At 40.8% G+C, this 27,006-nt stretch overlaps 2 protein-coding genes across 6 annotated transcripts in view; one reads left to right on the top strand and one right to left on the bottom strand.

The window, feature by feature from the left end:
* IQCH (IQ motif containing H) overlaps positions 1-272 on the bottom strand; it is a 70,595-nt gene extending 70,323 nt beyond the window's left edge. The window contains exon 1 of the mRNA XM_072869874.1: positions 60-272. Coding sequence (XP_072725975.1) covers positions 60-194 — 135 coding nt within the window. The 5' untranslated portion in view covers positions 195-272. The remainder of the gene's footprint in view (positions 1-59) is intronic.
* Positions 243-26,997, top strand: AAGAB (alpha and gamma adaptin binding protein). Of its 5 annotated transcripts, XR_012043766.1 has the most exons (12): positions 243-427; positions 8,120-8,310; positions 9,267-9,363; positions 10,157-10,246; positions 12,609-12,692; positions 17,435-17,517; positions 18,218-18,311; positions 19,134-19,238; positions 19,753-19,802; positions 20,325-20,416; positions 21,372-21,462; positions 22,016-24,646. XR_012043766.1 is itself a non-coding variant. In XM_072869869.1 (11 exons), exons 1-10 carry the CDS (start codon positions 355-357, stop codon positions 20,400-20,402), a joined length of 945 nt encoding a protein of 314 aa, XP_072725970.1. In that variant the 5' UTR covers positions 243-354; the 3' UTR covers positions 20,403-20,416; positions 25,722-26,997. The 5 variants fall into 5 exon arrangements, 4 of the variants coding, with proteins under 4 accessions (XP_072725970.1, XP_072725969.1, XP_072725968.1 ...); XM_072869869.1 differs by lacking the exons at positions 21,372-21,462; positions 22,016-24,646 and adding an exon at positions 25,722-26,997; XM_072869868.1 differs by lacking the exon at positions 21,372-21,462 and having other exon boundaries at positions 22,016-24,643.
* Positions 26,998-27,006: the final 9 nt, after the last annotated feature.

Raw genomic sequence — 27,006 nt, forward strand, 5'->3', positions numbered from 1 at the left:
CTCGGCGCCGCGGCTGCCGGGAAAGGACGGGGCCGGCTCGGGCGCTCACCCAGACCCACCTGCCCCAGAACGGCTCCCGCCTCCTGCCCCGGCTCCACGAAGCCGGCCATGGCGGCTGCCGCCCTCGCCCCTAGCAACGGGACGCGCTGGCCGGACCGCACCATCCGCCTCGCCGCGGGGGGGGGAGGGCACATCAAACGGGGGCCGAGCCCGCTCTCCGGCTCGCTCCTCCCCTCGCGCTGTCCCCGCTCCCCCCTCCCTGCAAGGGCTCGCCCGCTCGTCGCCGTCCCCGTCCCGTCCCCCCCGCAGCCGGGTGGTAGCGGCGGGGCCGGAAGGGGCGCGGCGGCGGGCGCCATGGCGGTGGCGGGGCCCTTCGCGCTGGTGACCAGCTGCGCCGCCGGCTTCGCGGCCGAGGAGCTCGTCAAACGTGAGTCGTCGTCGCCGCGGCGCGCTGCGGGACCCGGACGAGCGCAGCCGCGGGGCCCCGGCCTGCCTGCAAGTGCAGGCCTCGGCCTGGCAGCTCCTCGCCCCGGCAGCTCCTCGCCCCGGGCCCTCAGGGGAGCCCCGAGGGGTGGCTGCCCTCCCCTCACGCACCGGCCCCTGAGCGGCCGAGTCCAGCCAGGGCTCCACCCGACCCCCTGCCTGCCCCCGGGCCTGTGGCGTTTAACCACCTGCCCTTGAGGAGGGCGTCAGGGGCCTCCTTATTGCTTTAAGGAAATAAGCTCTTTAAAAGAGACGGTATTAGAGCCGCAGATTGTGTTCTGTGCCCTCTGACACCAAGGAGCAGGCGATATCACCACCACAACAGACAGGAAAAAAAGGAAGCCCCACATCCCAAAATGCTTTGTTACCCACTGGCCACTTGCCATGTCTTAGATGTGAGTAAACTGTCATAAGTTATACCTAGAGTAAGTAATTTGAGAATTGCCTTGAGTCTGAATAAAAATAATACTTTCTTCAGTAACAAATGAAGAACGGATTCATGAGGCCATCAGGTTTGCTGTTGGCCATTCTGGTCCTTCACACCCAGAGTGCAAAAATGAACTTGTTTCACTAGGACATGTCAGTGGCCCAGGTGGCCCCTAGAACAAGAGGGGGACACCAGAGCAACCAAAGTGGCTCAGGAGTGTAGGCAAGGGAAAAACAAAAGCAGACTAAATACTATCCCTTTGGTTTCATCTTTCTGTTTACTTTGTAAATGGACTATCTTGGACCTTAAGGATGGTAGAATTTCTAAAATTCCTGGTGAGCCAGGACTCTTGCTTTACTCAGGCTTGCTTTCGTGCATTAGACCATTTGTTGTCCCAATGCAGGAGGCACAAAAAAGGGAAAGCTGAAAAATGCCTTTCTGCAGTTGCCAGAATTGTAGATTACACTTACTCCATATCAAATACATAGAATTCATTCTGCAGGAAGTGGTTTTCTTGCAACTGGTTCCTCTTTTTATGGCTTGAAAAAGGGAACAGGAGAATAAGACCTGATAATAGAGAAAACTGGTGGAATTTTTAGTCATTCTAAAATCAGGGGGATTCCAGGAAGAAGCTGTTTAGATCTTGGTGTTTTTTGGTTTTGCTGTTATGGCTTGTTAGTACAGCCTGCTTTTTAGGGAACTGTCATGAACAGTTTGATGTGCATACTGAGATGTATCACTTATCAACAGCCCCAGCCCCTCTCCTGGATTTTTTTTTTTTTTTTGGCTGTTTCTGAGTGAGATCTTGCCTAGGAGCCCGATAAAGCAGAGGGTTGCCCCAGGGACTGACTGCCTCCCTCCATATCATTAAACCACATTTTGAAACAAGAATGACAGTACAAGGTCTGCAGTCAAAGGCTATTCTTTCAAAGCAGCTAGGTTGATACTGAATTATTTAAGGATTCCATACCAAAGAATAATAAGTTTCTGTAAAATCTTATTCTTGGTTGTTGCTTGTTTTTGAGGAAGGTATAAGCAAATTAGAAGGAATTATTCAAGGTTCCTGTAGGCTTCCTTTGATTATTTTTCATAGTGAAATTAAACAAGTAAAAGGAAGGTGAACAAAAAGCTTCATATAAATTCTATTTAATCTGAGAAAGCCTTAAAACTTAACTTCATATTTTTTAAAAAATAGTACTTTGAAATGTCTAGGCTTCCACTGTTTTCCAGTACCAAAACTGGAGTCTTATAAATAGTCTTTGTGTCTTCTGATTGGGTTGCTTTACAAAGACATTACAATCTTCTTGAAAGAGACATGATTATTTACTAAAATACTATGAGAATTTTAAGTTCCTGCTCTGTATAACAAATGAAATTACATCAGATTCAAGAGCATAAGCAGAACAAGCATTTTAAAACATTCAAGGACATACTGATAAGGACAAGGCAGCTGTGGCTGGCTACAGTAGGCTGGGCTAAAGGGTTTTGGTGGGTTGGAACAAAATGTTGGTGCAATTCTCAGAACTTGTGCTTTTACAGTGTGAAAGCATCACACCAGGTTAAAGGCATTATATGATAATGGTTTAGCTCAGTGCTGAGAACAAGACCATTATATTAGCACCTCTGAGGCAGTACAGCATTTGAGATACAGCATGTATGGTTAAATACGCTATTAAATATTGTGTTGGTTGGTAGGATCCATATAGCAGTTGGGTTTTGAGTCTATAACAGAGACATGAAACAAAGCCCTTATTGGTATTATCACTGCTTTACCACTGTGTTGCTGGATTTCCCTGGTACATGCTCTTTCTAGGCAAACCTGTTTTATAAGTAGAAAGAAGCCACTGAGAGCGTTCTCTGTTAGGAGGTGTACGAGAACAGATTTTTCCTGCTGCCTGCTAGAACTTTCCAGGCTAATTACAAGGCTTTTTCCACTGTCTTCATCCTGTTTTACTTAACAATGGCTTGAGGATGAGAATAATATTGTGGTACATTTGCTAGATATACTTCTATTCTTTCAAGTTTCTGTGGGATGCCCTGGATGCTTTATTTCATTAGGTACTGTGGCAAAACAAAGCTATTTAAAATGCACAGAATAGGATTGGCTCTTCTCTTAGATATACTTATCACAAATTAAAACAGCAAATAAGATTGTTTTCATTTTTAAAAATGCTGTCCAACAGATAAATACTGTCTGATGTGATTTTTTTTCCCCCCTCTTTTTTGACTGTTTACCACTCCCCTCCTCCCCCACAGCAAAACATCTACCTTGAATGCATATTTCTGAGTTCTCTTTACTCCCTGTGTAATTTGCAGGAGTATTTTTATGGTGTATTCCACCAGGTGGCTCTCAAGGCCCAGAATGTGAGAACTACTTGGTGCACCTACCAACTAAGAGGACTTGGGATCACGTAGGGCATTGTAGAAGACTGAATTATGTTCTTATAGCATGTATGCAATCTGAAAATCACTAGGAAGATTGATCAATACCTTAATCTCTTTGGAAAAAAAAACCTGCAAAGAGGAATTGTAATGATTCTGAAAAAATATTACTGTTAAGCACCCAATATAGTAGAAGTGCTTAAATATCAGTTGGGTATTAGAGAACAGGGAACACTGCAACAAGCAGCAAGATATCTACATCTGGTTCTTTGATTATTTAGCTCTTCTGAAAAGTTATTTCTGGTCTCCAGTTCTCCTTTTGAAAAAATATTTGCTGCCTTGCACTTACAGAATACTTACTAAGCCTCTGCATTACAAGAAGGGAGTGGATGTCAGGTTTTACAATTTTGCCATGTCCTCTTCCTTGTCTTCTCAACCATTGTTTAATTTATCTTGTCTATATGCAAGCTCATGAAATTAAAAGTCAACAAGTTTAAATCAGTAAAATGAGCAAACATTTATGTAACTAGATGCTGAAATTGATTTCCAAAAGTATTGGTCAGAATTTTGTTCAATTTATGAAAAATTACAGATACTTGTGAGTAAAAAAAAAAATGACACAACTAATGAATTTGCTGAAAAACATAAGCTACTGACTGCCTGGAAGTAAAAAACCTTTTCCTCTGGACAGACTCCACAGAAGTGTGGAAGTTCATTGAGCTATATGATACCAGTCACTGTCAGTTACTGGGTGGAGCCATGAACTGATCTCATGTGTCAGTTGCTGTTGTGTTCTTAAATGGTTTTCTGATAGAAAACAGGCAAAGTGAGACATGAACTGGGATAAACTGGAGGAAGATAATTGTCCGTGTCCAACAAATGTGGTGATCTTAGCATAGGTCAGCATTAGTACAGGGGCTTTGGAGGTTGCACAGGTGAATAGTGCCAATGTATGCAGGAGGTAATGACCCAAGGATGATGCTGCAGCTGGCTTAGAAATGGTCTGTTTGGTCCCTAGCCTCAAATAATTCACTGTAGATGAAGAAGCTTCTATTGCTCCAAAGTGCTTTTATACAGAAGTGTGGGACACTGAAATGCATGATGTCTTAATTAGTATTCAGCAGTTATTGGTGAGATTGTAAAAGTTATGTCAGTAAAAGAAGCATCCAGCATTAGTAGTTGCAGTACTTCTTAGAGGACCTTGAACTCTAAATTGTGTTTTTGAATGACACTAAGCAATGTTCTTTTGTGGCATGAACTTTTCCACGCGCGTTTTTAGTACTCTTTAATGGTGATGCATTTGGAGTCCGTTTGCATTCCTGTCATCCAAGCAAGCCATTTCCGCTCTATGAAGAGGCAAGCTAATTAAGGCAGCCCAGTAGGTCTGCCTGCTGTTGTGGTCAAAGAGTGACTCAGTTGGTTTTCCAGGCTCTTTGGATGGCAAACCACTGACACTTTCAATGGCTGGGGAGTTTAAAATTAAAAATGAGTAACTCAGTAGAGATAAGTTTGACAAGCCACCTCCTTTTGCCATGTTAATTTTCTAGATGTTTATTCTGTATCCAAATAAAACTTAATGGGGTTTATTCTGATGAATATTCTCCAAAATTAGATATGAAACTATTCTGGCCAAATTTACTTTTTTCATTAAAATATAGGCTGTCTTGGAAAGAAATTCCTGGAATCTGGAGGTGGTAATGTAATCCTTAAAACTAGTTCCAACATAGAATATATCCTTGACAACTCAGTTTGAGCTGCAGTGTATATTTCTTTTGTAGTGTCTGCTTGTTTACTCTAAAGGCCAAAAACTAATTGGTCTAAATGACTTTTGTGGAAGAGAACTATTCACGAGATACCCAAACTGCATTTAGTTTCCTGCCATGAGTAATCAGGCTGTTTTGCAGTAATTTGTTACAACCGTACGTGCAGGCTGAGACATAGCAAGTCTGAATCCTTTCAAAAAGTTCCTGCAGTCCTTTGAGTTTAGTATGCAACATCCATTTTTACTGGGAGAGAAATTTCACAGGGGATTGGCAAAATCTCTTTGGATGAATGATGGGTAATCAGAAACACAATGGGATGAAAGAGCACTGCTTAAAATACAGGAACAAGTAGCACGTAAATGAAATGGGACACGTCCTCATTCTTCTAGCGGTACTCTGAGGCCTAAATTTGTCCATGACCTCTTTTGTAAGAAAAAAAAAAAAAATCACTTACAAAGCAAATGTGAAAGTTCTTTCATGTCAGCTTTTGAAAATCTTTTATAAGAAGTTCTTTCCTTTTGTATTCTTGCTAGGGTGGCTAACTTCATTGAGTGACTTTTGAACTGACTTCCTTTCCTCACCCTGTTTTCCTCCCTTTGGCTTCGAGTCTTATTGCCGATTTTCTGTGTTGCAATAATTTCTATGGGCTCCTTTATTCTTAGCTTCTTGTGGCATTGACTTGCAATTCTGCTAGCTTAGAACTTATTTAGTTATTTATTTTTAACTGTCAAAACACTAGTGAAGGGAAATTTATAGCATAGTTTATGTAGCATTCAAAACCTCCAAACAAGACATCTGGTTTCCAGGGCAGAAAATTAAGATTATGCCTGCGTTTGAAAAGCTAAGCAACAGATAATTCCAGAAAGAAAAGGCATCCCTGTGTTTTGGACATGCACGGTGACATTGTCTGCCTAACTTATTTCCTCTCCCAGTTACTGTAATTTTGCCATGTTATATCTAAGCAGAGCAACAGCTACCTCCATTGGCCCTAACACCCATTTATAAGAAACTCCTAGTCTAGTAGCAATTGGCTCATATTAAATAGTCCTGTTTACCAAAGATACCAAACTGAATTATACCAAGTGTACCACTTAACATCTAGTCATTCTTAAAGGCTCCTGTTTTATAGCAGAAAAAGATAACTTGTCATCTGCCAAAATACCTTTATTATAATAGAATATGTACATTAAAGCTATAGGTTTTGTAAAGGGACATGCTATCATTTGATGACCTGTTTCACTAATTACTCAGGGTTTGTTTGGTTGTGTGTTTTTTGTTTTTTTTTAAAAGAGGAGCAGACTTTATGTATTTGTGTAGCCTAAATTGAAAATCTTGGGTTTAAAACTAACTGAAAAGCTATTCTTGTGTTTCCCTGGAAGATGAGTGCATAGGTGTTTGCTTCGTGTTGGTAGAACATAACATCAGCTAATGCAAACAGGAGAGATGCCTGCTGCAAAGTGACTGCAGTAGTACTATGAAGCGTTGCAGAGCAAGCAGAGATCCACATATACAAGTTTTTATGAGATGAGCATGGGAAAACAGCTTCTGTGTGCCACTGGAACTGGTGTGTACTGCTTAAGAGTGATTAAAAAAAGCTGTGAAAGAATGAAAATCTTTCAAGACTAACAATACAGCTAACCAAAATCAGTAGTCTCTTCCATATTTATATGAACAACCTAGTGCTCTAAGAATGTAAAGTTTAGAGTTGAGGTTTGTTTGGTATTGACTCGGTGTCATCATCCCCCAGCCCCAAGGTGACATGGATAGTCTTATCACAGAATAGCTTCTGACTGAAGACCGATTACTCTGAAAACTATTGTCATCCAAATTAAAAAGTCAAACTTTCTTAACCTGGAAAACACATGTAGAGGTGGCTTGTTTGCCACCCTGCCCCCCTTGTTTTAAAAGAAACTTGGACAGGAGATTCCCTCCCAGGTTTCTGTTTGAGGTCAAATTTCTCCCTCCGATTCCCTGTGTCCTCCTCCTCACTACTGCAAATAATCCTTCTGGTTTAGAGCTCTCCTCTGTGCTGCCCTGTGCACCATGCTCATTCACCAGTTAGTTTTTTCAGACTTTGCAGTTGCAAAAATCATTGAACCTTTCTATGGCAACCTTGGCAATGGGGTTTTCTTGCCTTTTTATTGATAAGATACAGATAATTTCAAATTCCAGACTATTTAGGGAACAGCCTGTTCTAGCATCTCCAGGAACTGTCTCAGTGCCTTTAAAATATGACCCTTAAGATCTTTGAAAATCCATATACTTTATTTTTTTTCTGATGCCCAAGGAAATTCTAGGGCATCTCTTCTGATGCCCAAGGAAATTCTAGATGACTCAGTCAATTTTATACATAATTGACCTGTTTTTTTAAAGTGTCCATAGGTTTGTCCAGCTTGAACAAGATATTCTGCCCTTTCCAGAGAGGTATAGATGGGGTGCTCTGCTACTAACTATAATTCAACTCCACCAGGTGGCTGTCATGCTATGAGAGTGTGCACTCTGAAGGTTGCTACCAGCACATGAAGGGCAGTGTTTAACATTACATTATCAAAACACTGCCTTGGATTTTAATTGAACTCCTACATGGAATTTAATGGGAATTACAATGGAATTGTAGTAACTTGGTTTATTTTCTCATTAGTTACCTTCAGGTTTTGGTCACAGTCAAACAGTTCTTTACATCTGAATGAACATGCAAGGTTTGTTTCTGCTGTAATAAAGTCTAGGTATTCTCTCCATACATCCTGTTTGCAGGTAGCGAGTTTGAGGCTAACACTTTAAAAGGCATTTCCAGGAAAAAAGCCTTGCTCTCTCAAGAGCTTCTGTACCATATTTTATTTTGAAAGCTAGATAACAAACTCTTTTGAAAAAACTCTTTTGAAAGCTAAATAAACTCTAGGACAGAATAACAAATTGAGCTTGAACTTTTAAAGTCTCACATATATACTGTTTTATTATAGTAATTAAAGATGGCTGTGTATTAGCTTTGTACCAAGCTTCTCTAGACAACTTATTTTCCTGATGCTGGTTTTATCCTCTGTCTCATTCATTTTCTTTTATACAGGTATCATAGGAAAAGATGACCTTACTGTGGGTGCAACTACAAGTGGAAGAGTTAATTTTTACCCCTGGACAATAGATAATAAATATTATTCTGCAGATATTCACCTCTGTGTAGTACCAAACACGTTTCTTGTTACTGGAGATATTGCTGAATCTGTGCAAGCATTTGTTGTGTACTTCGACAGCACAATAGTAAGACTCTTCTGCTTCATTATATTGCTTTACCTGTATGATATAGTTGCCTTACCACGCGATAACCACAAATTATATTCTCTTCATCTTGTGCCATCTATTCCTTTTAGGCTGTTCTATTAATTGTCAGTAGATCAATGTTAAATTATACCTGCTAACAATGGAAGCAGTTTCCTTCCCTTTTACTATTATACAAGAGGTTTTCAGGATGCAAATATGCCACTAAGTTAGGCAAATCCTCCTCCAGCCCACCACCTCCAACTTTACTCCTAGCTGATGCTAGATCAGAAAGGCTGCTTTAGGATATCCAAGAATGAGGGAGCTAAATGTAAGATTCAGTGCTATCATTTTACCTGAAATTGTTTCTACTAAGCTGGCAGCAGCAAGAACAGTGCTTTAGCAAAAGCCAGAAAGATTCTGAGACCAAAAAAAAAATTCTAAATAAGGAACTGTTTTTCACCACAGATGGGAAAGGGTGCATACCACACATTCTGCAAAGATACCTTTAGCCAGACATCTCAGGGCTCTCTCAGAATAAACTAGAACAATGGGAGTAGTTCACCAGCCCCCATATAACATCCGCTTTAGCATAGAAGATGGAGTAGCTGCACATTAAACCCGACATATGCTTAAAATGAAATACTCACAATTAGCCTTAAGTAAAAGTCTTTCATGATCTACACTAGGATTGCATAATTAATATTAAACATGAAAGGGAGGTCCAAGGGAGTAGGATTATCTCATCCGTAAGGTAAGTCAAGAATCAGAAGGAAGTTGTGTATAAGTCAACTTCTCTATTAGAACACAAATGCCTTAAACATACATGATATGCAGCCTAGCATATTTCCTTACTTCATTGCTTTTATTCCAATATTATTCATGATTTAAAACTAGTGTAAAAACTAAAGTATTTGAGGATGTATTCCAAAGAACTTTTATTTTTTTCCCCCCTTTAGAAATCTGGACTTGATAGTGTCTCTGAATGGCTTCCCCTGACAGAAGAGTGGTTACCAGAAGTCATGATCCTGGTTTGTAACAGAGTATCTGAAAATGGTATGAATCCCAAAGAAGTTCCAAATTGACTTAGCGTTATTAACCTTGCCTAATAATTTATTTTCTAGTTAAATCAACACAATTATTCCTCAAAGTGTGTGAGACTGGGCCTGAGGTTTAATTGAGAAGAGCCAGGTTACTCTCGCAACCAGGAACAGAAGAGTCTTAAGCTAGTTGTGGTTAAAACTGAATCAGAGTTTTACAAGCTTGCTTCAAATGAGCTCTGTGTATCCCATTCCTGCTATACCAGCATGCACTGCAAGGTAGCTAAAAAGGCATTCATGTTACTGGATGTGCATGATCCTTTCTGGTGAAGAATGAGGATGGCTGTTGGTTGCTTAACCACAGTGGAAAGTGGGTTCATCTTTTTTGACCATTTGGGCATTAAATACACATTTGCTTTGGTTCTAGATTAGTACATGCAATACATCAGCAAGCTGTAAGGTGCAGATATGTCCCTGTAACTTAATTCAGATTCAAATCTAGAGTTAATAGAAGTCATCATTCACTGTGGCACTTCACTTACATTTCCCTTTGAGTACCCACTGCAAAGCCATTTGATCTTGTGGTATTTGAAAAAAGCAATTCAAAGGAGGAATTTGTTTAACTCTGGAGTTTTTGGAATCAAATTCAAAGAGAACGGAGGACCCATGCCAGCTACTATATACTTTTTCCCCATACAATCCAGAATAAGCAAACAACTTTGAGGGAATAAAATGTAGCTAAAGATTCAACTGTTAATATTAGTCTCAAATGTGTATGTTTAGTATGCATTTTTGTTTCCCAACTTCAGGTGTTAACAGACAGAAAGCTCAAGAATGGTGCATCAAGCATGGCTTTGAACTGGTAGAACTTAGCCCTGAGGAACTGCCTGATGAAGATGGTAGGACTGCTACTTCTGTTTTAATTTTTAGAATGAAAAAGCACACCAAAATAGCTTCTAAACAATTGCAAGGGGGATAACTTTATGTGCTACATGATTACAGCATGGAATGCTCCCAGTTGCTGGGGCTTAGTCTCTGCTATAAAAGGTCAGGAGGAGGAGGAGGTTATTTCCTCCAAGAAATTCCATTTGTCTCCTCCCAAATACAGCTGCTGTTTATGTAGCACCTACATAAAAATAAATATCTGCTGCCTTTTCTGGCATTAATCCTAGGCCTGTATTGATAGATTAGAAGCATTTATATTCCACTTTGGAAATAAATCTAAAAAACAAGAACCAGAGAGATGCACAAAGGCAGGAAAATTCTTTGTCTTTTTTAAAAAGACTTTTAAAACCGTTGTACATAGCAAGAGAAGATAGACATTATTCAAATGGTGACATGATAGGCTGAAGAGGGTAGATTGTTAAAAACATTTTAGAATCGTATGCACTGTTACACAGGAAATAAACCAGTTTCAAAATCACTGGCTGACCATATGTTTATAACTTGAAAAAACCCATCAAGCAAAGTCAGAAGTGTGATGCGTGATGTTCCACTCTTGAAAAGTGACTATGCACTTCCTGACAGCCTTATCAGCATCAGTCTTATCTCCTCATTTCAGTGATACAAAAAAAAGTGTTTACATCTTACCTCTATAGAGCCAGAATGCAATAACTGACTCCATTTCCAGGCTTGAGTGGAATTAGTCACTAACATTTGCTCTATTTCAGGTTCACCAAGTACATAGCTGTCACCAAAAATAATTTGGTCTAAAGGCCTAAGCTAGAACTCAAGTCCCACCCCTTCCCCCCTTTAAAGGCCTACATAAAAATTGTATCTTGAGTAGCTAAGATCGCCCCTTCTCTCCCCGCCATGTCTTTAAAGATACATTTCTTTTTGGCACTTTGTTAGTCAGGGAGGGAGGAATACACATACTTCTGATTTATAGAAACCAGAAAAATCAGAAGTGCATACCCCTTAGACTGAAGTTTTCTTATGAAGTGCTTTAAAAGGAAATACTAGTAACATTAAGTTTTTTTTCTATTGAATAATTGTTGTAAAGAACAAGCTATTTACTATTTAAATAATATAAGTACTGGGAATAATAACTCAGGATGTTAATCTTTGGAGTATTAGGATAGATGTTCTTTCCTAGATTTTTTAATATAGTAGTTGATTCACTGTGACTCATGCATGGGAGGAGATGTATTCTACTGACTAACATATTTACCCCATAAACATGCTGTATGAATTACTTACAAAAGATAAAACGGATGCAGTAAACATACTGGGCCAATATCCGTTTAAAAATTATGACATTTTTGGCAGCTCATCACAAATGAACTGGAGCTCTTGGTCTGACTATACCGTCAGTCAGTTGCGCACAAAGGACAAGAACTCTAAACCGAGATTCTTGATAATGACTCTGATACAAAACCAAACAGCGGTGTCGTGGAGGGCAAAGTATTTGATCTAAGGGGTCATAGACAGCTTTAAATTAATTTTTAAAGGCAGTTTCAATTACTACAGCTGTTCCTGAGTCATCCTAGAGGAGTTTGATTTTTAAGCAATCACATTTTTGTATCCAAACCATTTTTCTTCCCCCCCCCCCATTGCTTTGTGAGACCTGCACGAACATGGGAAGCTGACTAAACTGAGGAAATGGGAAAACTGACTTGATACAAAGTGGTGTCAGATCTATTCAGTAAATAAGTCGAAGTCCAAATAATGCTTTCCTGAGTCTTTCAAGTTACTGTAATTCACAGGATTACTGGAACATTTGGAGTTAGACGTTGTGGAGATAGCTTTACAAAGATCATTTTTATTTTTAAAAAGCGTTGCACCTTTTTTAAATGGTTGCCTGAAGTCATTTACTTTTTAAAGGAAGGAAAAGTAATTCTAGCATCTATTCTTATGCCATACAGCATTCTAAAAGATCTTGGGCTAAAAGATGCCTTGCTTTTAACAAAACTTAAAAATTGTCCATTACTATTAAATTTACTTATATGTTATTTAACTATGTAGGCCTCATGCTAAATATTTAACAAAACCCCACTCAGAATTTAGATCTCTCTACAAGAGGGTGAGAGCTCACAGTTCATAATACCTGCAAGCCTAGACCAAGAAGTAAGGCATTAATTTAGATTTGTTTGACCTCTCATGAAGCAAAGGCAAGAAATCTGTGTTCCTAAGAAAAGTAGTAATTTGTATCGATTGTGATAAGATAGGACAGGCATTCAGACACACACCGTCTTACTTTCAGGCATGTAATGGTTTTTGGTCTAATTGTTAGGAGTGCAATGTCTTTGTCTTTTGGTTTAGATGACTTTCCAGAGTCCACCGGAGTGAAACGAATTGTGCAAGCTTTGAATGCCAACGTGTGGTCCAACGTTGTCATGAAGAGTGGTATGTAACACAGGTTCCTTTTATATGAATTCTGGAGAATGCAAGGCCTAGAGGGCTTAGTATTTTTAGCAAAAGTTTAAACTGAGCAGCTACAGTGCTACTGCCACTGCATCAGTATAAAGAGAACTAGAGCAGTCTTCAACATTTTACATGGAATAGTAGGGTTTCAGGTATTGCTTTCATTGCCCCTCAACGCACAGAGAAACTTACAGGCAATGGGTGAGATTTATTCCTGTTGCAGCATCTGTTCCTGTTCCCTCTGTACTTTGACTTGCTCTCTACTGATAACTTGAGTTAAATATTCCATTAACTCTTCAAGTTTCAATGAAAAATGAAAGCTTGTTCCACCAAACTCTAGCAGCAAATAACTAGTCATTATCACCTTGGTCTAAAAACTGATACATGGTTTATTGTAGAAGAAGTAAGTGCTAAATTCTAAGTTTGTTATAGTCTTCTGAAAAAAATTTTGAAACAGGGATGAGAACAGCAAGTGCAGAGATGAGATTTGGCAAAGAAGTGATGTCAGATGTCTGTTGAAGGACATACTAAGTGCATTGCAAGAAGGACTGTCTTCCCTACAGAAAACCCCACTTGACTACATGAAAACCACAGAATTTTTTGAAAACAGTGCAAAAAACAGGTAACCCCAGATAACTGATTATCAGGTAGAGTTAGAATTTTGGAAAAATCACTTTAGGATTAGACGCATGAGAAAAGGAAATGCTGTGGCTAGCCCAGAGTTATTGCAAGTGTAGATGCTTCCATTTATTATTCCATTCCTTTAATTACCTTTCTAGTAACACAAACCATTGCAGGAAACATAGGAAGATTAAACTCTTGTGGAGTGCTTGGCCTTACATTTCTTCACAAAGTCTCATCCCACTAACAACCTTCCAATGTCTGCCTGCTCCCTGATGTACAATCTTCCACTGTGTGGCTTCTTCCTTCCTACGTCTTTTAATTGCATAGTGATTTCAAGTGCTGAGAGGCTTCTGCTAGTTCCTGTAACTGCAAGATGGTTACTGGACTCAGTAGACCTAGGATGAGAACTACTAAAGCGATAATCTTTTTTTATTTTTTAAGGTAGCCTTTTGAGTATTTCTCATACCACATCAGAATGAGGTTAAGGTTGGTTCTAACTTCATGTAACCATTGTAGAGAAATAGGTAGCCACTTGAGAAGGTGTAAAGTTATCTCACTAGTACTAAAATGTTTTTTTTTAACAGCGTATTTCCTGCATTTGACAGATGCCACATTACAGAAGAACAGAATTTAGTCACATGTTTAGTTCTTTGTGGGGGGAAATTCCTATGCATCATTAGTGTGTTCTGTAAAGGTCAGACTCCTTGAAAATCCAGATTTTCTATCTCCACAGTGCAGAAACCACACAGCATTGATGCACATTACTACAAACCCCTCAGGAAGTGAGCTATATTTGGAAGTTGTTGCAGCCTGACTATGCCTTCAAAGGGAAATTGTTGAGCTCATTTTACTTAAAATAAAACTTTTTACAACCTATCTTTTGTTTTCAGCTTCCTCCCGATCCTGGAAGCTGGCCACCATGTAAATCAAGCTTTAGCTTTTCTACTAAATTACTTATAACTGCTGGCCATTTAGAAACCATGCAGTCATACTTCACGTGAAGATTTTTCATAGAGCATAAGATATTTGTGTAGTAGTAAAGGCTTATAGCCCTGTTAAGTGTAACCATCCAAAAAGCCAATGTTACAGCACTGCCTTACTTCAGCTTTCTGTTTGTACAAGAATTTAAGTTTACAGACAGAGCAGGAATGATTTTTTTTCTAGTACAAGCCTTAAACCCATATTATTTTAAGGTGTTCTCTCAAGCCCAAACACAGTTGTTCTTAAGTTGTGAAGTAGTTTTTTCACCTACCTATTAAGAAAATTCTTGACCTTTTGATTTTTTCTCTAACCATTAAATATATTTCTTCTCACACCAACTCATAAAAATAGATATTAAATACAGCACAGTTGAATCATAAACATTTTTACATCAAGTAATACCACATGCTTTGTGAGTAAATAAAGTAGTATTGTCTCTACTAAAAGAAAAACAAGCAGTCTTACCTGGGAGTCTCCAGAGGACAATTCCCTTTTGTAGTTGCTATAAAGTTGTTGCTTCTCCAGGCCTCAGAGCTCTCTTTAACCTGAGAATCAGGTGGTTTTCTTTCCCTTTTGCAGAAGAGCATGAGTAGTTCTTCAGCTAACATCTCCCCCCCACAAAGGTAGTACACTGCTGTTGTCTTTAGCTGTCTCTTCCAGAGCAAAGCTAGTTGACCTAGATGACAAGAAGAGAAACAATTTACTGCTCTCTGAAAGAGGCTGCGTGGCTACTTTCCTGCTTAAATACGTCTTCAGTGATCCCAGCTGAAACCGGTTACCTATGGTGGGGCCAGTAATTATCTGGGCTCTCTTTACAAAGAATGAGCCTGATTTAGGGGAACTATTTCAACTTAGTTATTTAAACAAATTATGAATTTTGACTTTTTAATTCCCATTTTGTGGAAGTCAGGATCACCACATGTCAGCTAGAGACAGACTGTGGAAGAATAATAGATAAAGACAGGGGAAAACGTTTTGCTATGAAATGAGCATATATGAATCTCGAAGCCATGCTCAGATCACAGTCTACTAGAGCTCTGCAACTATTGAGGGGTGACACCTGTGAAACTATATAGACTCCATCATAATTGAGCCACCAATTATTACAATAAGTTGAGTGAGATAATTTTTGGCTTTGATGCTGTAAGAACACTGTGTAAGGCATCACCCACTTCCCAAATTGCACCCAGAAGTTGAAATAAATAACTTTTACATCCAATAAAAAGAGTTTATAGGAATGCTTTTTCAAGGGTGTGCCTGCAACCAAGTGTCTACCACCTCCTTAACCACGGATCCAGAAACAAATAGCTGCTTTTCAGAGATCCCTGCTGCAGATTCCAGTACTTTCTAATTAGGCCAACATTTTGTAATTACGCTGGCAGAGGTTATGTGTATATGGTGGGGGGGATATGGACCCACTGTCATTTTTCTGTACAGGATGAACTCTAATAGATACGAAAGAGGTACATGATTAGGTCACTTCATCCGCCCCTCTGCCAATGTGGGAATGTTCTCTCTCAAGTACATTGTGGACTGCAGTGTCCAATCTAGCTTCAGATGACTCAGAAATTGGCTAAAAGTTGATCTTTACAGTTTCTCTAAAGACAGCTCTTTGCTCAGCCTGCTGAAACCTGGGGAAGCTACTTTGTTTTGGATTGCGAGTCTCAATCTTTATCACTCAATTGCCTGTTAATTTAGCTGGCGGACTTCACGGGCTTTCACATGTCCTGCAACTGAACTTTTTTAAGGTGATTCATTCGGCTCGACTGCATCACTTCTTCCCAAACCTTTGGGGAGTGATCTGTTAAAGCAGTAAAACTGTATAAAACAGAGCCAGCTGAAACAAACACCTGCTGGGGCGGGGGGGGAGCACGAGGGGAGAAGGGGACTGGCAAGGGACACACGTTAGCCTAAATGCACAGTGAAGATTATTAAACAGGAAATGAGGTCTTAGTAATTCTCGGATGGAGACATGTTTACCTGTTTTCTAGATAGCTGATGGTTTTAGTTACACATTCAACTCTTCAAAATGAAATTTTGTATAAATGGCAAGTAAAATTTGGACAGTGCATAAAAATGACATCATCTCAACATTTGAGTCTAGAGCCTAGTCATTAGTGTAATATTAATTTGAAACACTGTTTTTTTAAAAAAGTAACCTTAATCTTTCTTCTAGCACAGGTCATTGTTTCCTGGCTACTTGTAGTACGATAACTTAATATTATTTCTTTTTTAGTTGACTAAATACTAAGATTTTCAGAAAAATCTCCTCTGAGTCCCCTGTGTAACTGCAAGTATTTACTGCTCAATGCAAGGCCAGCAGAAAACATGGCTTAGAAAAAAACCCCAACCCATAGTATCACCTATTATGCATACATTTTTGTTTTAAAAATACAGTTAGTTTAATTTAAAAATACTGTACTGCATCTGTTATCTTAGATGAAAAAGATGATTGCTTAGTGTTAGGTTTGAATTACCTTCTTTTTTTTAGGTTGGATTTTAAAATACCATTGAAATACACAGGAGGTTAGCAGATGCGGAAGGCCCTTGCAGTGTGAAGAAACATTGGATTTGATGGCTGGGTCCTTCCATGAATTCTGAATTAGCTGTTTTAAAATTGCTTTTGCCATTACTGTAGTGCTCAGCCTATTTAGACAATATGCATATAAGCAAAAGCACTTGTTGCATTTCCTGTATTTAACCATAAACTCAGTGCTGCTTCCCATGGACGGTGAAACCTGGTCCACTGAGTGCCAGTAATAGCAACTGCTGCTTCTGTATTTTGAAAACTGCCTTGTTTGGAATCAGAAGGCAGCTGCCAGACCAAATCCTAACAGAGCAGTGACTTCAAATAAGAAGAAAAAGATCTCACATCTCTTGTGGCTTACACATCTATTCCTTGTTGGTAGTATTTAGCAGTCAATATTGTTAGTATACTTTTAAAAAAGCTTAGAGAATATGAAAAGTTTCTGCTTGAAATAGTGTACTGATACAGGTTTACAGGGTGCTCTGTGCGTGTGTGTGTCTTCCCTGAAATATTCTCTATCCCATCTGGTCGGTTACAACTATTTGTAATAATATTGCATTTTCTGTCAGCCTAACAGCTGGTTTGTTTTCAGACAGGACCCAGGGCTTTGGTCTGCTCAGTACATTAGCAGGTGCGAACTGTAGCATTGGGTCCGAAGAGAACCAAGATACAGAAGTAAACAGTAATTCCTATTTCTTGTTCTTTGCTCATACTGTTTCTTGTGTTGCTCTTTCCTATTGTCACACTTGGTGTGGTGGTGGTGGTGGTGGGGGCTTTCTTTTTTTTTTTCTGCATTTCTCAAGGGATGCTTCACAGCCTATTGGAATGTATTTTAAAGGAAACACTTCTGAAGTCTGAAAAACTATCTGCATTTTTCTTATAAGTCCTCCTGAGACAGTTGTTCCTAGGAGCTGTCACCTCATGGCTGTGAGCTTGCTGTTTTTCAGGCTATTGCCTCAGAACTCATCATTTTACCCGGAGATGTCTGATTGTGTGCTCAGTGTGGAAAGCTGTTGGGTGTTGATCACACTGACTTCAGCACTGTGTAAATGCTTTACCCCATACACAGCACTGGAGCCAAGGAAAGATTATTAAAAGCTCCATTCGAGATGTTTTTTCATTAATATCCAAGAGGAGTATTTTGTGCAAAACAAAAACTATCACTCGATGGTGTTATTTAAAAAAACAACAACAAACCTATCGGAGAAAAGCTTCATGTAGTACAGTGTTGCAAAAGTGGCTTTTCATAATACACGTGGTACAGGTTTTGCAGTCAGTGTAAGTTTTTGAAGTCAAAACAGGAAGCACCTGATCTGCTGATGATGCTTTTTAGGGTCGTTATTGGACACTCTGATATCTATTTGTTTCCTGACAGTCCAATCCATCGTCAGCAGACGGAGAAGAATCGCATTTAGACAACAGAGAGGATGGAGCTAGCACAAACAGCCTACAGATTGACAACATTGTGGGTAAGCTCATTCTCTGCTTGGCAGATATGTTGGAGCAGGCACCCCTGGCTGGGATGTGGTCCCAGAAAGCCACTGGCTTTTTCTCAATGAAAAGTATGGCATAAATGCGCTTGGCAGAGCCAGTACAGGCTAATTGTTTAGTCTTTAGGTGTTCTTCTGGAAAAAATGGGCGCAAGCTTGGATAGGACAGAGCCCCGGCAGTACTACCAACTGGAAACATTCAGCTCTGATTTTGTGACATTTCCTGATGCGCGTATTGTGTATATTGTGCATATCTAGAAACATCTTTGTAAGCATAAAGTTTCAAGCTTTATGGTTGCAGAGAAAAATCATTACAGTTTGACCCAGCAGGAGGTGAATGAAGCACGCTCCACTTGGGTCAGTCCTAAGAGGTTCAGGCGTTTTAAGCTACAGGTCCTTAAATAATTGCACCATTCCCGGAGATGAGACTTTCTTACAAGTTGTATGTGGAAATCTTCTAAAAGTTGGGTGTTGTTAGTTGTGCTCTAAGCATTACTCTTTAATTTACTCCGTGGCTGTTCCTAGACAGATCATTTTATAATAAGCAAGAAACCTTAAATATTGGATGAACTCAAAAACACTCTTGCAATGTAATGTATCAAAATTAATTACCACTGTAATGATGCCATGAGTTGTCTGTATGAACAATCAGTAGATTAAATGCTTCTTTCCCTCCTATGGGGTTGGAATTTGCAAAGGGATTTGCAGATGTTAAAACACTGGTTTTATCAGAAAGGCTTTCATACCTGCTGACAAAACAGAATAATTTACCTTAAACCAACCCATATGCATTTATTTCAGATCCCATGTTAGATATGGACATTCAAGAGTTAGCCAGCCTAACCACAAGAGACGGTGACCTGGAGAACTTTGAAAGGGTGTTTTCAAAGCTGAAAGAAATGAAAGGTAATGTACCAGGGAGAGACGTACTGAGCTATATCACCTATTCGAGTCTCTCAAAGGCATGAAAGCCAGTGTGTGAATCGGGAAGATTGTACAAATTCCTATTCTCCTGTCTGAGGTTTTTTTGTAAGTAGCTGATCTTTTCATTAATTTGCCTTTCATCTTGATAGTGCTTTTGAAAGAAGTAGATATTGCTTAGCCAACTGCTATCACACTGATTTTGTCCACAGTGAATTAATGCTACATAGTTTTCTACAAACAAACCTTTTTTTTTGAGCTCTATAACTGCGTGCCAATCTTGCAGTTTAAAGCTACAAATGTTTGAGATGAAATCCGGTGTGCTCAGAAGCATCGGCTTTCTGGTGTTTGGGAATTGCAATTGCTCTTACTAAATAAGACTCCTTTTTTTATCATCTTAAACTAGTTTCTTGGTAGTCGCCTAAAAACAGCTGCAATAGGCCTTTCTCTCCCTGCTCACTCCTGAGGTTGACAACCTAGGTCATGTTCTTTTTCACAGATAAAGCTGCAACGTTGCCTCACGAACAAAGAAAACTACACGCGGAAAAGGTGAGGTTTTGAAATTGGCCCTGAAGTTATTAAAAATGGGGTTTTCCTTTCTAAGCCGTAGCTACTTCTCTTGTAGAGTTCCTATGTTAAGGGTAGGGAGAGCAAACCGCACAGTCCTAGGGAAGACTGTCTGATATCTCCCAAGAACAGAATAACCAACCTGGAATTTTGAAACACCGGAAAAAGCTTTCCCCATTCAAAAGTTCTGAAATGAAGGTCCTGCAGTCACTGAGGGTGTAAGCCAGCTTCCACTTAAGTATGGAAAAGCCTTGATCTCAAGGAAAATTTAATCATGCCTTAATTAGCACAAGTTTTGTATCACAGGTGCCTCCCATGAATTCTAAATTACTGCCTCTGTGTTGCTGAAGTTTCGTAACTTCAGAGAGGATTAGCGCTGCACCTAGAAACACGGTTGCTAGATTTAGCTGCCGCTCAGTTTCTATTTTTTGGATGGAAAATGCAAAACGTTCAGTCATTTGAGGGGAATTTTTCTCCCTTTCCCATCTTTTTTTCCATTGTTAGGTGGCCAAAGCATTCTGGATGGCAATTGGAGGAGACAGAGATGAAATTGAAGGTCTCTCCTCGGATGAAGAAAACTAAGTTCTCCTGTAGCTGTAAGCGACAGAGCAATCCTAAAAGAATGATCTTTTCCTGCAATGAATGTTTATTGTGAAAAGCCCCATTTAGCTTTAGTTGCTTTCTTTGGTTAAAGGATTCTCTGTATCACTGTAGTAAGTAACACATTCCACAACACCTAATGGTTAGAGTGGTTTTGTCTGACTGTTCATCTGTTCTCTCTCAGAGAATTTTGGAAGGCGATGCATGCAGTTAGAGGAAATAATAATTAGTTTACATTTTTCAAATTAACATTTTTATTGTTTCCTCTTTTGAGTTTAAATAAACAAATTTACTACCAGTTATCTTTCTACATATGGCTGGTGGTTGTTAAGTGACTACTTAATTCTAAACTCAACATTTTAGATGTAGGCCTGTTTGATGTTTTTATGTAGCTTTATAGCTGACTTACTAGTTAAAACAAACCAGATTTATATGAGCCATGAAGAGAAAGCTGCTGAGTTGTACCCTGTTGTGGGATGCTCTGCCAAGGCTGCAAGGTTAATCCTGCTGAGTGCCAAAGCTATTAAAAATGGCCCACAGGCTTTGAATTCTGTTTGCCTGTGTGAGCATGCGGCCCTTCCCTGGAAAGTCAGGTGTTGTGCCACACTGCCTGGGTTTCCATTAGAAACTAAATTTGGGATTAAATGCAAGACAGATTTTTTGCTGCTGTTCCAGGGGTGAAGTTCCCAAACCTTCTGCAATTCTTGGCCTCCAAGGCCTAGCAGAATGCACAGGCCTTCTGCTGGTGAATTCTGTCCGAAATACCTAAAGAGAAAAGCTATGATTTCAAAAACCCTACGCTGTCACCTGGTGCATTTGGTACAGACTGATGCTCCTGTATGTTCATTAGAAGGCACCAGAGTACAAGTTTCAAATTGCTGCTTCATGGTATCAAGGGTTAGAAAAAATTCCTTTGTCCGCAGATTTAGTATATTGTCATCTTCTGCACAGTTGCACAGACTTGCTGGAGAGTATAAACATGCGAGGCGCCAGGAGAACAAGAAGGAAGGCGCAGGCTGGTGAGGGAGAGAGAGGAGAAAAGGTAAATGCCATCCTATCTCCTTTTCTACTACAGTCAGTTGTGAGATACAGTCAGCGGATCAGTGGAAAGAGGTAGCCAACGGATACCCTGCCGAAGAATCAGGCCTTCCCTAGCGCCTCTGACATACCCTGTGAAATGGCATGCCTTTTCCCCAAGAGCATTTCCTTATCAATCTGAAAATACGCCATGTTAAGCAATCTTATTTAGAAATTTTGAAATTAACTTTTCCAGTGTCTGTTTTTTCGTGTCAATAAATTTCGTGAGTCTTGAGACAGTGGCTTTCCATAAATTATTTGACAGCTTTAAATTTTGAAAGCACTTTCACAGTGGTTCTTGACATTCGTTGCCTCTTAAGATTAAGCAAAGCTAAAATAATAGGCTTCTTGGAATGCTGTAAATCATTTCCTGGGTAAAAACTGCAGCATTTTCAACTCTTTAAGAAATAGAACTGAAGCCTTGTTAGTAGTTTGAAAAGCATTTCTCATACAAAGACTGAGCAGTAGCTCCCCCGTAGTAAAACACCTATTTTTAAGAATAAATGTTCCTTTTGCAGGCATACATTCAAGGAACCACACCTCCCAGGGCCACCTTTTAAACTGAACGACACAAAACAGCTGCCGGGCCTTGCTGTCACTTTGCCATCTCCTCCCGGGCTCTCCTCCTTTTTCCCCAGCACGGAGAGCTGTAATGAAGAACTGAAGGTGGTTCCTTCCAAGTAGGGAACAGTTTTCCATGTGTGCTTCTCGGTAGCTGAAGACTTTTTTTTTTCCTTTCTAAATATTTGTTGTGCAATAGCGATAAATGGCAAAAGTGCAGAGTAAATTAATTGAACGCAGTGAAGAACATAGTGCCCTTGAATACCTTAGAAACCCAGTTCTTTATACATGTGATCTCTTTATACGTGATATACGTGTGACAGTTTATTTAAATTCAATAAAATTATACAAATTAAAATCAAGTTCTTTGCTGCCTTTTTACAAGGTAGCAGCAGGGAAATTCCCATAAATGATGCCTTATCCCAGGAATCAGAATTACCAGTTGGGGAACACACTTCTTCAGCCTGTTACAAATAGGAGGAGATTTGTATTACAGGAGATACCTCCTGGAAAGAGTCACAGCTCTTGGTGTAGACAGTGACGAGAACAAGGCTTTGAAAGCGCCGAGCAAGCATTGACAGGACAAGCAGGCGTGATTTGATCAGAAGAACACGGAGTCTGGTATCGTAGGCGGTAGGCCTGATAGCCACCGTCCCGCAGGGAAGGCATCTGTGTTGCTTCTGCCAAAACACTTGCACAGATAATGTTTTGGTGCAGATCTTACCGACGTACGAAGAACTCTTTCAAACGTGTTGCTGTTGTAAATGTGTGTCTTGTTTGTAGATGCAGTCTGTGCTTTAGAAAAGCACAATTCATCTAAGTAGGGAGAGTGGCTAGGAGATATAGGAAATAGTTTTAATGATCCTTAAAGAGTATTGTATTGTATTTGTAAATCAAAGTTTGCTGGCGGCTTGGTTTTTTGTTTTGTGGGTTGGGCTTTTTTCTGGTGACAGGCTTTGTTTTTGGCTACAGAATTTCTTTACAAAATTGATGTTACAGAAATGACTAAAAGGGGCATTAATGGAAAAGCAAACCTGAAACTTTTGTGTCGTTTACTTAGTTTCTCTTTGTACACCACAGCATTGTTTAGCAACAACAAAAGAATTCCCATCTTGGTTTTCAGGCCTCATAACAGTTTTGAAGTTGTTAGCTTTCCCTGGTACTGGTACCCCAGTGCTGAACTGGAACCGCTCTGGAACAGCTCTGCAGTTCAGTTAACGCGCTGTGGCCAGATGTAGTGGCTTTTCCTAGTAAAGATGGTCACAAGAGCATCTAGATATACAGTAAATGAATTTTAAGACACAATTCTGAAGGAAAACATGACGATGATTCAGTGAAAATGGGAAGCATCTGTTTCTGGCTGTGGTCTTTGCAAGAAAGCTCAAAGGAAAGTGATTGACATCTGTGTTAGCAAAGAGCATCAAAAAGGGTTCCGGCAAACACTGCAAAGGCTGCGGAAGGCCTTCAAACTAAACAGAACTGAAGAAATTGCAACGCCAGTGTTAGCTGTGGCACAGCAATCACTGAATCTCATGAAAACCCACTATAGCGCGTTAAACTTTTGAGGCTCCATCAGTCTGCATGGTTCCTGTTTGACTGCCGGTCGTTAGTTTTCCCTGGGGGTCTACAGCGGCCAGATGAGTGGCGAGAGAGAAACCAAGCGGGGGATGTAATGAAGAACAGAGGTGGAGCGCGTGAAAGGCAGCGAAGAAATCAAACCGTACCGAAGCATCGTCTTCCTGTTGCTCCACGCTGGAGGCAGCTGTTGACCTTAGGAGCAGCGCACCATCATCAGCGGAGAGCCTGAGGGGAGCGAGGCGGCGAGGGGCAGCCTGCGCTCACGATGGCACGGGCTGTGCTCTGGGGAAGGTTTGCAGGACGCCCGTCTCTCCCCGCGCCGTCGTTCGCAGCCCACTGCTGTTGGTTTAACCCAGTGGCCTTAGGTCTGGTTTAGTGTGTTTCAGACAGTTTTTATCTCTGTGCTCTGAAACCTGCCTCCTCCAGAATCAGCAGACTGGCTGCTCTGTTGGAAAGTCTGTTCTCCACACACAGAGAGGAGAATTGAATCCTCTGTATCTCCACCAGCATTCGCTTGGACCGTGGCACTTTCTAATCCAAAGGAGCAGTTGCAGAAGTGAGTTAAAAGTTCGGGGGCCTTAGAGAAACACATCCAGTAGTTGGCTACAATTCCGTATCTATTATAAACGTGGCTCAGTCGTCTTTTGCATTCAGGTTCGGTAGTTTCGCTAACCCATCCTTAAATACAGCCAAAACATGCTGTAGCTTTCCTGGGCTCAGAAGGCTTTTCATTGCAATACCGCTACTCTGCTGACTTGAGAAAAGATGCTTTTGTTAGGCTGTGTGGGATGGATTTTGTTACCTAGATGAAATGGGCCGGAAAGCTTCTGAGGCCAAGTCCTGTCTTTCTCTGTAGCCAGTTCAGCTTGCATTTCTTTGTGTCATTAAACTAGTTGCTAAGTCATTATAAATAAATTGAGTATAGAATTAAACTGACAAACTCCAAGTACACCACTGTTTGCTGGTGAACTTCCAACTCCAACTAAAGGCTACAGAAATGTTGTGTTCAATTAATTATTAAAAGGAGAAAATGTTAATTACATACAATAACAGTAATGTGTATCTCAAACAAAAATGGATTATTCCAATAGTGTTTTGGGACTCATGGAAACCTTGTCCTGAACATCACAATTAGTAGATTATAGCAAAAAAAAAGATTTATATCCTTTATAAGGTGGGTGCTGTGGTGTTTGACTCTGGCTCCCAGCTTTGGTGGGGCTCGCTATCACGGCTTTCGCCTTCTTCCCTCCCTCCCGTGCAGCCGCCCTAATGCACCGGCCCGGTGCAGGGGAGCTTCCTGCAGAACCTGGGGAGGAGAAGCCCCTCCCTTGAGCCGGGGGAAAGCGCAGAGACGGGGATGAAACCTCGATCCAGAACCACCCATTCTAGTGTAAAACCAGAGACCCCCCGCTGCCCCCGTTCCAGAATAGCCGAGGGCTGGTAGGGCATTCCCGGGTCTGGTCCGGCGCGTAGGCGTGACTGGGCAAGCCAGGCTGCAGTCCTGGCGAAGATCTAGGGTGACACTTGCGAGAGGACTCTCCTGCCAGTACAGACCAACCGCTTCTTACCCAACTTGGGTAAGCCTCCCCGGAATCACTTTTTTTTTTTTTTTTTTTGGCTAAGGCTTTGGGATTTTTCATTTATTATCAAACCTGTATTTTACTTCAGCTTCCCATTTTCAGTGCAGATGAGAAGACTGTGATACTGAAATCCACGATACAATCAGGTGACAACTAGCAGAACTCGCAGCTCGGAGCTGATTTACTACATCACACTTGAGTTTTGGCAACCCTCGTACAAAACCTGGACAAGACCCTTTTATTACCACATTGTTGGAAAACCAAATGGAAAAAGTATTCTCGTAAATCCTCTGTCAGGAAAAACAACAAAAAAGAAAAAGCTGAATTTCAGTGAAACCCTAAGGGGAACGTTAGGAGTTCACAGAATTAGATCATAGTGTGCCTTGGCTTAGTAATGCTATTTGGAGAATGCCCTTGCTGCGGCCAGCTGAATGCCAGCGTATATGTATTTTCTTCCCCCCCCAGTACGACACCTGACGTGACTACCTGCCTTCTGTTCCAACAGCTGCTTCGCTGGACATTTCATGGCCCAGTCACCTCTAGGCGCAGTCCCAGTAAGGAGAACAGCAGCAGGGACGCATCCACGGCATCCAGTTCTCTGGAGCTGACCCGGGTGGGTGCGAAGGACTCCGCCACCCTGCAGCCGCCACTGTTCGAGCTTGGCTGCTGTTTAATTTCTGACTCCAGCGACTGCCTCCTCGAGTGGCAGGGAGGAGCAGTGGCATCGCTGCAAAGAGAGACCACGGACTTGGGAAACCCATTATAACAAGAGGAAACAGCCAAAAATACAGCCTGGGAGATTAAGACGGGAAAAACTTTTCCACTAGGAACATAATGCAGCCATGGAGCAGCTTATCTGGGGAGGAGGTGGGTGGAATCTCTGTTCTTTAAGGTTTTTCTTCGAGATTTATCTGGACAAAAGCCCAGCTGACCTGATCTGGTGTTGGCAAGAGTCTTGGATCAAGCACGAGGTTGGACTAGAGACCTCCAGTAGTCTCTTCCAACCATCATTTCTCTGCTTTGATGAAACAGCGGGGCACTTTTAAACCAAGTCTGAGAGAAGTTCCGTTTTTCAGTAAGGGAACACATTGACTGGATGAATGCTACCGAGCTGGACCAGAACACGTGCCGTTCCAAGAGCACTAACACATTCTCACCAATGCACCATGGACTGGAACGCACCACATTTGTGCCCATCCACCTGCCTTCCTCTGTTCCGCAGGAGCGAACAACTGAGAGGCTTAACACATGTCTTCAGCACAGGACCGCAATTCCTCAACACAGAGACACCAGAGGTATTTTAGGGTCTGCCTCATGACAAGACACCGAGGACAAAGCAGTGAATACTCCACTGCCGCTCCTACGCTGCTGATAATGGAGTGTCCTCATTCACAGCCGTAAGGTGAAAATACAGCTCCAGGTTAGTATACCGGGCAGAGAGTGAATGTTTAACTACGTCGGACTTTTCCAGCAGCTCAACAATAAATCCTTTGAGCCACAGCGCTCTACTTCTACTCACCTTTGAATCCCGTTAGTTAAAAGAACTAGTTTCAATTTTTTTAAATTATTTTTTATATCTGGCTTTAAGTTCTTGAACAAAACTGTCCAAACTGTAAAAAGAATGAAGACCTTACCTGTAACTGAGATCTCATGCAAATTACTGGGGACAACCTTCATTATACATACCTAATGCTGCTGTCTCCGAATTATCTGTGGTTTCAGAGCTCCAACTGCTTTCAGTTTGTGTCCTCAAATATATTTTTACAACACCCTTATTTTCTCATGAGCCT

Source organism: Ciconia boyciana, chromosome 8 (assembly GCF_034638445.1).
Source record: "Ciconia boyciana chromosome 8, ASM3463844v1, whole genome shotgun sequence".
NCBI classification, from domain to species: domain Eukaryota; kingdom Metazoa; phylum Chordata; class Aves; order Ciconiiformes; family Ciconiidae; genus Ciconia; species Ciconia boyciana.